This window comes from Gavialis gangeticus, unplaced genomic scaffold (assembly GCF_001723915.1).
Source record: "Gavialis gangeticus isolate Ggan-Ray unplaced genomic scaffold, GavGan_comp1, whole genome shotgun sequence".
NCBI lineage: Eukaryota > Metazoa > Chordata > Crocodylia > Gavialidae > Gavialis > Gavialis gangeticus.
This window is the reverse complement of record NW_017729028.1, coordinates 34,086,472-34,102,010: the sequence shown is the minus strand read 5'-3', so window position 1 is coordinate 34,102,010 and position 15,539 is coordinate 34,086,472. Positions and strand designations below refer to the sequence as shown.

The window sequence follows — 15,539 nt, the reverse complement described above, 5'->3', positions numbered from 1 at the left end:
ACCCCAGTAGAAAAAGAAGAAGCCATGGGTAACAGTTTGGACAAACCAGAACTGATATACATATGCCAAAAGAGAAGGTAAAAAATACTCACACTTGACAAGCACCTCGTCCTTTTTATATAAGTGCTTTTGTTCATTTACTTGAATTGTACACCAATGGCTTGGTGTTTGTCTACCACTTTCTTAGTCATTTAGATTCTGATTGTTGAACTCGGATGAATGCAGAGTCCCACTGAAGTTAATTAAGTGCCGTACAAGTTGGGATGGAGTTGCAGGTATAGAGGTTGGGATATTATCCTTGTAATAATCATTACAAGAATAAATAGGGGGAGAGATGCAGGTGATCATCAGGATTTACAATAAGCAATGTGGTTGTTCTGCAACATTGTTATACTCAGCCAGCTTCAAATGAAGGAGATTTGGCATGTTTACAAGCAAAGTGCTGGTCAGTGCATGCAACAGGGCCCAACCCACCAAAAATAGCAGTCTATTACAGTGTCAGCCAGTGAGGCTTGGCTTCAAGTGTTAGTTTTAGTTCTGGAGGTGACTAGTTCAATCCTCAGCATGTCAGATAGAAAATGGCAGCTTTGTCATATAGAGGATGAAAATATGAAACATCAAAGAGAAATCAAAGCCATCCCAATGTGAAAGAAAGCTCCCTTACCTGGGACTCCAGATGGTGGATTAATTTGGTAAACCACAGGTGTCTGAGCAACGGAGAACTGCAAGAAGAATTTTCTACTTAACTAAACAAGCTTTCACAGCAGCCCTATGAGATCTGATTGTATATCGTTCACAACACAGTTGGCAACCAGCATTTCAGACACTCCTATCTGAGCCTTTGTCTTTAAAGCATAGCTCTACTCTGATGTGTGACTAAGTAAAAAAAATGCCCCCTTCTTGCTCGGCAGATTTGTCCCCCGTGTATTCAAAGTCAGATCTGCCAATGCCAGTGATGGCAATGATGTTTTATTTCTTTTTATACCTCCTAGGCCTGTTAAGTCATTGCAGCTAAGAGATGGATGGATTCCTCTCCCGTTTATGCATGGCTAACAGGAGTCTTAGCAAATTATTCACCAGTTACACCTGTGCAGTGAAAGCAACTGGGTTGCACTGGGACCACTGGGGGTCTAGCCTGAGTTGCCAGGGGACAATCCTACATAGTTCTACCATGGAGGGCATTACACAGTTGACCACATGTATGTGAGATAGATAGAAACCAATAGTTAACAGCCTTTTGCCTATCTTTCTGCTCCTCAAATCATCATGATTGGTTGGAGATTGTTCCAAATTTCTTTGCTCTCTCAGGATTGGCTGAAGACCTTCTACATCTGATGCTAGATCAGCCAAGAAGCAAAATTTGTGAGCTAAGGTAATATCTTTCCTTCGACCAAATCAGTAGCTTGCAAGTTTGCAAGACAACCTTTCAAGTCCAAGATAGCCTTCTTAGGTCAAGAAGAGCAGCAGATACAAGCAAAGCTAAATCCTGGAAAGGACAATGAGGGTCATTTTACTCCATCACATAAATAAATGCAGTCCTTTAAAACAGATGATAAACCTGTTTGTAGCCAGTGTCCAGTGTCTGAAATTTGAACCTTAGGTTTGTTATTGACATTACAGATCACGCAGTATCAGTTCTTTGCTCCAATTAGGTAGATGTACTTCACCAGGCATGTCTGCACTGCAGCTTCCAATGGAGCGTGGAAATGTCCAAGCAAGCTTTAAACACAGTACCATGGCTAGCAAAGACGCTGGATAAATTACCCCACACTAGACTCCATGCTCTTGCAGCTAAGCTACTTCTGGTACCTGTGGCAGCTCATTCAAAACTAGTTTAAGGATCTCCACACTGCAGGCAGATGTACCCTTGGCCCCATCCTTCTAGTGTGAATACTTGCAATTCGGTCCAAAATTGTGGTGTTCTGGGAATATTGGTGGTATTTGTAGAGTGGCAGGTATGGCACTCTGGGTACAGTTCACTACACAGAGGGCACCTCTGCATGTGCAATCAATGCAACTGAATATACTCTGGCTCAAGTTGAGCGGGAGTAAACTAATCCCAATGTCACCATCTACACGTGCATTTAAGAACGGTAATTTACTGCAGTGCCGAATATCACTCATATCTGACAGGACTATCTGGCAGTGCAGTAAATTAGTCTATCATACCTTCACTGGAGTAAATTAAACAACTGCACCTTAACCATAGACTAACTTTCTGTGCAATCTGGCTTTTCATATAGATGCTCCCAGAGCTAATTTCTAACAAAAAGACTTTCCTCCAATTCACTCCCTCTCTCATCGATTCTCAGGTTTTTGGGACAAGCAAAGACAAACTAAATAGAGGGCCAGGGCCACAGCAGCTGCAACTGCCATTGCTTAACCTGTCCCTGGGTAGTGATCTGGTTCCCAGAGTCTGCTGAAATATGATAGCAGCAGAATAGTTTTTGGCAGTATTAAATCTCTTTCACTGAGAATTTTTAACTCCCTCCAAACTTTTGGGTATTGCCCCATGCTGGAGGCAGGATACTACATGAGAAGAACAGGGCTGGTGAGACCAGTACATTCTGCATATCAAAAACTCCATGATTTTAATGAGGATGCTCCATTCCTAATAGTGGATAATGTGTAAGGTCCTGTTTTTTCATCAGGGGTCAAAGCATTGTAGAAAGGTACAGCATTATGTTACTGGCATGCTGAGGCTAGGGCAAAAAGCTAGGAGTAGGGAGTCCAGGGCTCCGCACAAGGCCAGGAGGGTGATGTTGGGCAAAATCACGCTCTACCTCAGTTTCCCCATTTGTGAAGCTGGGTTACTGGGGATTATCCTCCTTGGTGGAGGGTGCTGAAATCTCCAAATGAAAAGCTGCATGAACTGTATAAGCACCAAGGGCCAGATCTGCAAGTCACAGAAGTCTTTGGCTGTCCAAGCATGCAGGTAGGCACCCAGGTCAAATTCTGGCCTGGCAAACTAGGCATCTTAAATAAGAGGTGAACCTGACTCTGTAGGTTAGGACTACCAGACTGGCCAGGGAAGCTAGGTTCTGGTCCCTACCTGCCACTCTAAGGCTCACCCAAGACTGGATTTGACCCACAGCACAGGGGATCAACAGCAAGCAGCTCGCCCCCGCATGCCCCCTTCCTTGCCCTGTGCTGCACCTCTGATACCCTTTGCAGACAGAGGTAGGCTCCATTCCTCTCCCCTTTCCCCCACGCTCCTTCTGACGCTGGCAGTCATCTCTCTTCCCCATCACCTGGGGAGGGGTGGCTCCATGGAGGGTGAGGGGGGTGGGAGCACCTGGCCCATAACTCTAAGATTGAAGTCCACTGGTTTAAGTTCGTGGGTCTACATACATTTATGAGCCTACCGGGCACTTCTATGCATTTGTGCATGAGTCTAGCGGACACTTCTGTGCACCAATAAGAGCCAAATCTACAAAAAAAATAAGCAGGCTTCTCCTGAGCCCTCTCTCTCCACTTCCACTAGCCCTCCCTCAGATCCTGTGCACTTCTCCCCCCTCCTCCCTGACCCTTATCCTGCTCTTAGGTTCTCTTGGTAGTAGACAGCGTGGATAACCCCCCTGGCTAGTCTAAAAACAGACTTCACAGCATTAAGGCAGCACTGCAATGATTTGCACTTTCTCCCACATACTGGCCTTTGCCCACTGGAGACGGCAGCCTAAAATATTAATGATGAGCAGCATTGAGTTTCCCTCAAGCTGATCATCACGGAGCAGCGAGGTCAGATCGGCACAGCACGCCGGGGTGGGGCTGGCTGGAGGACGCAGCCAAAAGCACTGGTATAGCCGTGGCCACCAGCTGAGAGGAAAGCCGTCCACGAGCTGCTCAGACTTGTCACAGCCTGCAGCGGGTGTTTGCAGCCGAGAGGCGAGGCAAAGTTAATTTTTAATACTCCTGGCTCACGGATTGCCGGCCCAAAACAAAGAGACGTGCTGTGGTTTATTTAGCTTGGCATGCGCCTCATTAGTGGCACCCCCCTGGTGATTTCTCATCAGCGCTCCAAGCGAACTGAACCGCCCGGCAACTCGCACGCTTTCATGTGCAATTTACTGAAATGCTGGGCTCTGCCGCACGGTGCTGGAAGGGGAGCTCACACAACAGTGAAGCATAACTTCCGATCACAGGTGACCACTGGCAAACCGTTACGGCGGGGGGTTCTGCTGTGCAAATGCCACTTGATCTCGACTTAAGGGGATACCATTATCCTGCACTACAAATCAAAACTGTTTTTATAAACTTTGTCCTGCACCCTTTGAAGTCACCCAATATTAATGGGAACAAAATAGAGCTGGAGGGTTTAAAAGAGTAGGAGCATAGAGCAATTATCCTTATTCTTCAGAACAGGAATTGAAAGGGGGAAAAGGACAAAATTCGACTTTGCTTATTATGCATCGGAGCTGCACTTGGATGTCTAAGCCCTGGCCCAGCTCTGTTCTGTCTCCTAAATCCAGAAGTGGCACTTAGTGCCACCTGCACAGATTTAACATCGGATGCCACCCATGGGCCTAGGTTGGGCTGACTTCGTGCTCAGAGCAGCCTGATGTGGCTAAGTTGCTGTCCAACCCCCAATATGCCTCGAGCAGCACATACATTCTGTGCAAGCTGGCACACTTTAGCATCGGGTAGACACCAATGCAAAGAGACTTCTCATCTTTTAGCTCAATAGCCTAAAGGTGAATGCACTTGTCTGGGAAGCAGGAAAGAGAGCTTTCTGGACCTGCCTCAGCCAACGACCTTTAAACCCATATATTCGACTTCCTTACAAAGTGCCCTAACCACTTGAACTAGGTTGGGCCAAGAGCTTGGTAGAGCATGGACTATGTGGGGCTAAAAGTACCCTCTGTTCCCAGCATCTGTGGTGTAAGGGGGGTGGGTGACCAGAGCCTTAGATCCAGGTGCCCACTTAAGGAGAAGTGCAAGAATGGTAGCCTCTGCTGCTGGCGGGACTGGACCATCCCCTATCACTGTAGGGAACTTCTCTAGAAAACAAAGCAGGGGGCATGCCCATGTCCAGGCACCCATCATGCTGTTTTTGAATTTTGCGTTGGATAAAAAATCATGGGAAAAACAGAATTTGTCCAACGTGAGTAAAGGACAGTGGCAAGCTCCCAAAGTCATTCAGCAGCCGAGGTGGGAACAGCACCCAGCTGTCTCAACTACCAGGATCCTGCTTGGGTTAGCATGTCTATAGTCACACATCGTTTGCAAGATGCATCCTGCATCTTTCTCCACATTCCTTGTAGTCATTCACACGTGAGAAGACAAGGAGTACAGCTTTTCCGATAGCATTTCCAACCAGGCCAAAATCACAAAGTGCTGAAAAGCAATGCGAAAGATGGGATCACCTCCCTGGATTTGCAATCGGATTTCAGATTGATGAGGTTCAGGATGCCCTGGAGACATCGCAAGGAGTCCAACCCTTTCGATGCTGAGCTCCCATACTGGTATATCATGCACTGGGGTGCTCGTGTGCCCCCTGCACTCTTCTGAGCATGCTCAATTGAAAGCAACATAATCTAGGAGGTAATGTGTTCATTTGGGATTCAGGAAATTTGGAGTCAAATACAGGCTATGCCACTGATCTGCTGGATCATAGGAAAGTAGGGCTAGGAAGGCGCTCGCAAGGTGATTTAACCCAGCCCCTTTCTCAAGGCAGGATCATCCCTGACTAAACCATGCCAGCCAAGTGTCTGTCTAACCTGCTTTTGAAAACTTCCAAGCATGGCGATGCCACAACTGCTCTAGGTAACCTGTTTTCCAACGCTTGATCACACTCAAAGTTAGAAAGTTCCTGCTAATCTCCAAACTAATTTTCCCCTGCTGAAGCTTGAGGCCCTTGCTCCTAGTCCTGTCTCCTATGGCCACAGAGAAGAGCCCATCTCCCTTCAGATATCTGAAGATTGTTATCAAATCCCCTCCCTCAGTCTTCTCTTCTACAAATGAAATACATGCTAATTCTTCCAGCCTTTCCTCATAAGGCATGCTGCCCAAGCCTCCAGTCATTCGTGTTGCTCTGTGCTGGACCCTTTCCAATCTGCCCACATCCTTCTTGAAGTACAGGGCCCAAAACTGGACACAGTGCTCCAGGTGAGGCCTCACCAGTACTGGATTAAGTGGAAGAATCAATTCGCTTGAGTTGCAAGTAAGACCCCTGTTAATACAACCCAGGACGCGGTTGGCTTGTAACAAGAGCACCCTGATGACTCTCATTCAGCTTCTGGTCTACTGTAATCACTAGGTCCTGCTCTGCAGTATTGGATGGCCTTAGAGAAGTCCTCTGACCTCTTTATTTCCCCTTCCTTCTACCTCCAAACTCTAAATCGCTAGCAGGGGCTGGTTCTGACCATGTGTTTGTACCAAATTTAAGACATTGAGGCTTCTCATCATAATTGTAATATTAGTGTTTTGCCCTGTATGCCTTAAAAGTGCCAAAAGGGGTTTACTGGGGCCCTCATTTTGATGTAAGCACGGCTATAAGACCCTCCTAGGTCATCTCGTCTGGGATTAGATGGCACCCCCACACCTTCCCAGAGAACGCACTTCCCGAATATCTCCCCTGACACTCAAACTAAGCATGTCTGGTTGGTACCCACCATGGATCATCCTTAAGTATTCCACATTTTTAGTCGGTGTTCACCTTAAAAGTGCAGTTGTCCACAGTCATCCTACCCGAGGTGCTTATCACCTGCCCATTAGAAGTCACTTCTGGATGGTACACTCCCTCCTGCAGCAAGGACCTTAAAAAGAAACAGGTCGGGCTTTAACACACAGGCCAGATCCTTCCCAGGCAAAATTCCTTGTAGCTTTGAAGGGACTTTAATAAAAATTAGAGCCCACTCTTCTACTGATTTAGCCAGGTCTATAAATTGATACACAAAATGAGAATAAACATATGCACGCCACTGAACGTATAGCAAACTGCAGAGAAAGTGCAAGTGAATGAATTTAAAACCAAGCTAAGTGGAGGGAAACGGTGGAAAAGACTGATTGCAAATGCAAATACATATTGTAATGCATTATTATGTATAAGTACATAATGGGTGTACATCAGGTTCTGGGAGAATGTCTGTTCACCAGAGCGCCCCAAAGAAAAACAAGGACCAACTCCTCCAAGACCATTTTAGGTTGGACATAAGAAAAAATTTCTTTACTGTCCGAGCCCCCAAGACCTGGAATAGACTCTCTCCAAAAGTGGTGCAGGCATCTACTCTGTCTGGACTCGTTCAAGAAATGCTTGGATGCTTATCTTGCTGGGATCCTTTGACCCTAGCTGACTTCCTGCCCCTTGGGCAGGGATCTTTGAGGTCCCTTCCAGCCCTAATGTCTATGAAATCTATTAAATTAATCTCATAGTTTTATCATCGAAAAGTGCTGATCAACCCCAATTATTGTGGCTGCCCCAGAACTGTACACTTCAACCAGTTTCTCTGCATGCTCCTGTTGCAATACAAGCTTAGCAAAACCATTGCAACCTTTACCCTGTTTCATTCAGCATATGTTTATATTGATTTAGCTTATTTGCCTCACTACAGGTGCATGCAGTGCTAACAGTTACGCCAGAAGAGCTGATACCCACTTCAAAGAGAAACTTCTCCTCCCCTGTAGGAGTTGCTTGGACCTGGGATTAAATGGGTACCTTTAACACTCCGATTCTCAGCAAAGCCCAGCCGAATCAATTCACAAATGAGCAGTATTCTTGGAAGATATTGTATGATGAGAAGAAAAAAAAATAGTCCTGTGATTAGCCAACATGCCTGGGCCTCTAAGGATGTGTTCAAATTTTTTGTTTGCCCTTCGTCCAAGGTGGGTTGCAAGGATTATGAGACGGGATCAAGTGCCCAAAACTGAGACCTCAATGTATAGCCCACCTGAGTGCAGTGGAGAGGCAAGAGCTCAACCAGACAAAATAGTAGAGGCCTCGAAACAGCCGACATGTCCGCAAAGCAGGAAAAAGAAAGAAAGAAGCAGGGTCCTCCTGCATGATACAGGCTTGAGAGTTTCACTCATTCATGCCTCAAGGAGGAAGAATTATTCTTTTTTTATTGCATGCACACATGCTATTAAAACCAAAAACTTGTGGCTGAGTAACATCATCCCTGTTAGAAAGACAACCAGTGAGTATGAATGTACCACTTGGCAAGCTCTCCCATTAGTAACTTCACACAACGTTAAAAAGTTACGCCTTATTTTCAGTTTTGGTGCCTTTCGAGGCATTGGATTTCATTAGGCCTTTTACGCTACCGATTCAAGTAGCCCTTTATGATAAAAAATAAAGCATAAGAAATAGCATATGGAGGCAAGAAAGTCTTTTCTGAATCTTTTACATAATTTACCTTGTTTTGCATCTTATGGTGGATACGTCAAAATGCAGAGGGTGGACATCACACACAACTCTAGGCAGAGTTGGATTTACCAGGGACACTTCCAGCTGAGACCCATTGGTGGAGTACCAGAGACTGAGCTGGTCAGATGTCAAACCTAAGCAATCTATTAGCAAGAGACTTTTGGTAAGTATGGAAGCATTTTATATTCTGCCAGCAGCATAGCTGTTAAACTCCATAAGGGGCATGATTAAAATTTTGTCTAGCAGTACTAAACTAAAATCCCTGATCGGGACTTTCAATCAAGCATGGGGATATTTCTTTGACGTTTCAAAGCAGTCGGTCTTCCCCTGAAGTCATGTGCCTTCTTTGGGATGAAATGTTTTCATAGGCTTTTCATACCGCTGTGCAGATTTCTGCTTACAATGAACCCTTTCTCCACTAGCTTTCACCTTATGAAAAAGTTTACTTCGGGCCTAAGCGAGTGAAAAAAACGGTGGAATTTCCACACACTTCGTGGGTATGTTGCACAATGATGAAGAACGACACCAAAATATTTCAACTCGGACACTAAAGTCAAGCAACTAACTAGGTATTTGGGCATAAGTAAATGCCCACATTTCTCCTGGATGCAGTGGGACCACTTGAGCCGCTGCTCAGAAACGCAGAGAAGTCAGGCCACCTATGGCGGTGCCTAGTTTTCAGCGTCCAGCATTGACAATTGTGGACTGCTGGGTGATGCCGTTGCCAATTTTTTGGATGTTATCTCAAGTCAAATGTTAATTAGTAGTGTTCTTAAAGCCCCAGCTACTAGAGTCAAGTGAAGAGATGACAAAAAGCTCATGTCATAATGTTGGGGGTTTCTAACCCTCTTTAAGGATTTAGGTGCGGTATCCCAAGATTTCCAACAGTCATTGAAAGCCACTGGAAACTCACCATCCAATCTCAGGGTAATCCACGTTCCTCCAGCAATGCTGCCTTCCCTGGGGTCAATGAATTCTTTTGCAGAAGTCACTGCAAAAATAACCCAGCTACTTCAGTATGAAATGCAAACAGCAGAACCAATTATCCAATATCTTTACAATGATAATGGACACACTTGTTACACTCGTCCGTGTGGGAGACATTTACAGGGATAGTTTTACACTGTGTTCCCACCCATGGTCTATATTCAGCCTTCACTGCCCTGGTCCCTCAGCCTTGTCTACTCTTTGCCTGGTGTCTGTCTTCTGCTTCAGAGGTCTCCCAGTGCTCTGGTTCAGCGGCAACTGTCTTTTGGAAACCAACCACAGCACCCCTCCCTTGGCAACTCTGACTTCTTTGCTGACTTTGCAAGTCTCTTCTTATCCTCCCCCTTATATGGCACTAAAGAAGCGTGGTCAGAATTGAGCCAGAGACTTAAAGTAGCATTCATCTGGTGCTACACCTGCACTTTGGTAGTAGGAAAAGCAGGCCAAATCCCATACCAATTATGACATCTACTGGAAGCTCAATGCCAGTCCAACATCTTTCTTCATGAAGCTTTTGGCTTCTTGGCTTTTGATTGACACTATTAGAAAACCTGCAGCTCTCCATTGCATTTCACCCTGTTCTGAAAGAGTGTTACAGCCTTTCTGGATTTCTTGCTTGGCTCCCATGGTGGTACTTTTGAAGTTGTAATGTGCTGTGTTCAAGGTATAGAGCATACAGGAGGTACACCCATGAGATGCTAGACCAGACTAAACCAGATGCAAATTGGTCCTGCTTAATGAGGGTAAAGGAGGTTTGTTCCACATCAGCCAGATGTGCCGACTCTTATTTAAGTGGATGCCAATGTGGGGGACCAGGAGGTCCCGGAAAAGGAGGTCCATAGGTTATTCACAGAAGAGACAGTACCGGCATCACCATGCCAATGAGCAAGGCACTGGCAGGGACACCCAAGAAGGTAATGGATTCCCTATTCCAATAGACACCCAGTGGCAAATCCATCGACCAAAGAAGGAGGCAAACCGATGGTTTGGGTGGGCCTTGTTACACATTACTTTCGGGCAGCTCTTAACCCCTAGATTATCCACATGTTAACACATTTAAGTGACTTAAAGTACTCGTTATGCTGCTCAAAGTAACGCCACTCCAGTGCAGGATTATCTCTGATCTGCAGAACCCAGCTCTTGTTCCATTAAATTGTGGCCACTCCCCGCAGATGTGCCACTCAAATTGAAGATATGACTGCAAACTACCACTAAGCCGATCAACATTTGTACAGCTCACAGTGGTCCAGAGAGGTAGATGTTTTTCCGCTAGGAAGTAGATGGCATACAAACACATTTTACCCATATCACAGGACAAATCCAGCCATTGACAATAGCTTTCATCTGCTACTGTCCTAAGCTGACATTTGAACTAAAAATGATGGGGAAATAGTCATTTCCTACAGTAAAAAAATCACTGCCAGGTGTTGCTGTGTTGGCATATCAGGGTGAGGAGATCAGTCTACTGGACACTGCCAGTGGTCTCTCTTCAATATGGATTATAGACCTAACCATGGAAAGAAATAGCTGGCTCTCTGTATCCCAGGTACATTATATCACATTATATACTTCCTGAAACAGTGTTGGTTGAAGTATATAATGTCCAGGGTAGAAGTTGTTCTTTTCCCTTCTTCACTGTCATTTGCTGCTACTTCCATCTGCACAGTTTTATTGAGACTCCATGCTCTGCCCTCCCTGCTAAAGATTAGTCTGAGAGTTTTTCACTGGGCATCCACAAGAGCATGTGGCCCAAATGTCCCACACGTTTCGGAGAGACAAACTGCCAGTTAATCATAGGATCATAGGAAGTAGGAATGATTTCTTCATTGGTGAAATGTTTCCATCCAATGCCCAGATTCTGTTACAGGCATTTTTTTGCAGAAGCCATCTAGTTTCCCGCCTTGCGTTTCAATAGCTTTTGCAGCTATATGTTAACAAAACCCTTCCTGCAGCCTTCGGTAGAGCTGCCAGTTGCTAGTACTGCACCTATTTGGGGCATATACCCTGGATGTCCAAGCAGACTCCCACACAGCCATCAAATGGAAACCAGTTCGTATGAGCAAGCATGAAATGAATATGGAAATTATAGAGAGGATAGGGCATGAAGCTAATCTTCTACCCACCGGTTACAGAAACAGAACCGGGCTACTATGCCAGTAATACTACCAACTAGACTGCATAAAAATCAGTTTAGTGACACTGGGGAACTGTAGCATTTAACTTGCAGGCCTCTTGCAAACCTGCTCCTAGAATTTCAATGATCTCTTGCCTATCCTAGTGGCATGGAGGGGTTGGCTTTTTTTGTTCTGCTAGCCTTGTGGATGATAATTTTGAGGCCTGCCGCCCCATAACACTCACCTGCTAAGAGCAGCAGCTCCACGTTCAGAAAGACTGGTATCAAAGCATTCATCTCCGGGCTCTGACTTCAATTTCACGAGAGGTTTTTCCCAAGTTTGCCAGATCACTCACACTTTTCGGAGTTACAGCACTTGCCTTTGGTATCTTCGGACTTCCCTAGAACATGAAAAAGAACCAGCTCTGAATTCATTATTCATATGACAAGCCTCTAGGGCAGAGAACGGTGCTCACAGTCATTGTCCTGCTGCCTAGGAAGGACTGTTGCCTGCAACCAAGAAGGGCCTGGGAGAGGGATTTATTTCATCTCATTCTCAATATAAAAGATGATAAAAAAAAGGAGAAGGGAAAAAAGAGTTGGTAATAGGACATGAAGCTTCATCCCTTCCAGCTTTTCAATGGAGCTCAAGAACAGACTTTCATGCATCTGGCAGCCCCAGCTTGGAGCCGAGCTTTCATGAGTTTTACACATAGTTAAACATCTAGAGGGAGGGAGATTTTCAATACACCCTTTTCAATTAGATATTTGATGGTAAGGTTGAAAGGTAGCCTGGGAGGAATTTTGAGGGCTTAACTGTGGTCCGTCAGTCCAGAAAGTTTAGGAACCACGGGATGTAGAAGCACTGGTCCATATGTGCTTGGTACTACTGATTTACTTTAAAGCAACCCCCAGATGTAGCTAACATTCAATAGGCCATTTCAGTTGAGACCACCACTGCTAACTCAAAATCCCAAATCCCCTTAGGATCCCCTACTCCATTTAATTAAAGAACTCAAATCCCCTTAGGATCCCCTACTCCATTTAATTCCTATTTCCAATTGCTTTGGAAAAAGAGGTGAGCTTTGTAGTGTGCTTGAGCATGTAGCTCTTTAATGTCAAATGGGGGGTGTGAATTGTAAAACCAAGAACCTAAGAGACATCGTCAATCTGGTGACTGGCCAGGGGGAGCAAAGACTTTTCAGGCAGATTAGTTGGCAGAAAGACTGGAGTGTGTCCCTGCCTGGACAAGGCCAGGGTGATGTTATGCAGGGGGGATATAAGGTGAGCTGGGCTGGTTTGGGGAGGGAGAGAAGCTGCTAGGGGCTGCTGCAGAGTGGTGTCTCCTCCAAGGGAGAAGGCATTTGCAGATAGCAAAAAAGGGAAACTCAGGTAGAGGAGAGAGAGAGGGAGAATTGTCCTCACATCTGGAAACTCCCCTCTTCCTTTTCTTCCCCCTTTTCTGAGCTTTCTGTCTACCTGGGTCTTAAAAACCTCCAAGGATGGAGACTCCACCACTTCTCTGGGTAACCTGCTCCAGTCCTTTTCTACCTTTCTAGGGAGAAAATTTTTCCTGATATCTAACCTAAACTTCCCTTGCTGCCACTTGAGACTTGCTCCTTGTTCTGTCATCTCCATCCTCTTTGTAACCCCCCCTGCAGGGAGATGAAGGCTGCTATTAAATCCCCTCTCAGTCTTCTCTTCTCTCGACTAAATAAGCCCAGTTCCCCCAGTCTTTCCTTATAAGTCATGTCCCCCCAGTCCCCAAATCATTTCCGTTGCCCTTCCCTGGACTCTCCCCAATTTGTCCACATCCTTGCTGTAGTGGGGCACCCAAAACTGGACACAGGACTCCAGATGTGGCCTCCCCAGTGCTGAATAGAAGGAAATAATCACTTCCCTTGACCTACTGGCAGCACCCCTCCCAATGCAGCCCAGGATACCATTAGCCTTCTTTGCAACAAGGGCACACTGCTGGCTCATATTCAGCTCATTGTCCCCTATAAACCCCAGGTCCTTTTCTGCAGACCTACTGCCCAGCCAGTCACCCCCAGCTTGTCCTGGTGCACGGGACTGTTCCCTCCTAAGTGCACAACTTTGCATTTGTCCTTGTTGAACCTCATGAGATTTCTTTTGGCCCTATCCTCCAATTTGTCTAAGCCGCTCTGAAACCTAGCCCTGCTCTCCAGCATATCTACTACTCCCCCCAGCTTGGTGTCATCTGTAAACTTGCTGAGCATGCACTTTGTGCCATCTTCCAGGTTGTTGATGAAGACATTGAACAAAACCATCCTCAGGACTGACCCTTGGGGCACTCCACTTGATACTGGCTGCCAACTAGAATCAAGACATTGATTATTAACCTCTGGGCCCAATGCTTCAGCCAGTTTTCCATCCATCTTACAGTCCATTCATCCAACCCGTACTTCCTTAGCTTGCCTGCAAGAACGCTGTGGGAGACCAGATCAAAAGCCTTGCTCAAGTCAAGGCACACCACATCCACAGGTCTCCCCACAACCACAGAGCCAGTCATCTCATCACAGAAGGCAATCAGGTTGGTCAAGCATGACTTGCCCCTGGCCATGACTGCTCCTAATCCCCGTCTTCTCTTCCAAGTGCTTAGAAGTGGATTCCTTGAGAACCTGACCCATGATTTTTCCAGGGACTGAAGTGAGGCTGATTGGTCTGTAGTTCTCTGGATCCTCCTTTTTCCCTTTCTTAAATATGGGCACTGTGTTTGCCCTTTTCCAATTACCTGTCCCAGTCACCATGAGTTTCCAAGGATGCTGGCCGACGACTCTGCTATCACATCAGCCAAGTCCCTCAGCATCCTAGGGCGCATCTCACCAAGCCCATGGACTTGTACACATCCAGCTTGTCTAAATACTGCCTAAGCTGTTCTTTCGCCGCTGTTACCTACTCACCTCCTCCCCAAACTGTGCTGCCTGGTGCAGTAGTCTGGGAGCTGACCTTGCCTGTAAAGACTGAGATGAAAAAGGCATCAGCCTTTTCTGCAGCCTCTGTCACAAGGTTGCCTCCCCCATCGAGTAAGGGACATACACTTTTCCTGATTCGCATCTTGCTACCAACATACTTGTAGAAATGCTTCTTGTTACCCTTCGTTTCCCTGGCTAGCTGCAACTCCAATTGCACTTTGGCCTTTCTTGTTTCATCCCTGAATGCCCGAGCAATGCTCTTATATTCTTGCCTAGTTATTTGTCCAAGTTTCCACTTCTTATAAGCTTCTTTTTTGTGATTTGGTTTCCTGAAGAGTTCCCTGCTAAGCCAAGCTGGTCTTCTGCCACACTTGCACGTCGGGATGGTTTGTTCCTGCACTCCCAGGCAGGCTTCTCTGAAGTACAGCCAGCTCCTCAGTCCTCCTCAGACTGGCTTCCCAGGGGATCCTGCCCCTGAGAGCTGCTGAGAGACCATGCCACTCAAGAAAAAGGCCCAAAATACAGGAAATCAAAAGACCTCAGGAGCCTGTGCAGGTTTCAAAACTGATGCTCTCTTATGAGACTGAGTAACAGAGGAACAAGACCTGCTAGAGGTGTCTGACAAAGTTAGACCAGCCTAGGTTTCCATAAGGCAGGGGTGTCAAACTCTACTGGCCTTGCAGGCCAGAAGAGCAGCATGGGGCTGTTGCATGGGTGGGATCAAGCCCACCGACACCTTCCCACTCCCCCCTACCCACTCATATACCTGATCCAAGACCCCTGGTCCAGGACCAAGCCCAAGGGAGCACTGCTTACAGTACAACCAAGGACTCTGCCTGAGCAATCACCACCAGTGATGCAGGCCCCGGGCACTGCAAAAGGGGCAGGACCAGGCAACAGCTTATGGGGCTCTATGGGCCAGATCCAGCCCATGGGCCCTGTTTGACCCCCCTGCCATAAGGGGATGGCAAGGTAGGCATCAGTATTGACTAATATGAAGGCGAGATGCAGCCAACTATGGCAGAGCCAGGCACATTATAGACATTTAAAACCTATGACAACAAAACACCCATTTCAGCTGCACTTGCCAGGGGATTGTTAAAATCAGGCAGACCAAAATGCATCATTTCAATCTGTAATG

The 15,539-nt window shown here is 46.2% G+C and overlaps 1 protein-coding gene across 13 annotated transcripts in view; it reads right to left on the bottom strand.

Annotated features, from left to right (window-relative positions):
• The window catches only part of PKHD1 (polycystic kidney and hepatic disease 1 (autosomal recessive)), a 484,191-nt gene that overhangs the window by 462,706 nt on the left and 5,946 nt on the right, over window positions 1–15,539 (bottom strand). For all 13 annotated transcript variants that reach the window (XM_019520930.1, XM_019520934.1, XM_019520940.1 and 10 more), the window contains exons 2-6: window positions 11,708–11,863; window positions 9,276–9,353; window positions 8,352–8,505; window positions 6,656–6,755; window positions 665–722 (exon numbers count right to left, since the gene is read on the bottom strand). In XM_019520930.1, coding sequence (XP_019376475.1) covers window positions 665–722; window positions 6,656–6,755; window positions 8,352–8,505; window positions 9,276–9,353; window positions 11,708–11,759 — 442 coding nt within the window. In that variant the 5' untranslated portion in view covers window positions 11,760–11,863. The remainder of the gene's footprint in view (window positions 1–664; window positions 723–6,655; window positions 6,756–8,351; window positions 8,506–9,275; window positions 9,354–11,707; window positions 11,864–15,539) is intronic.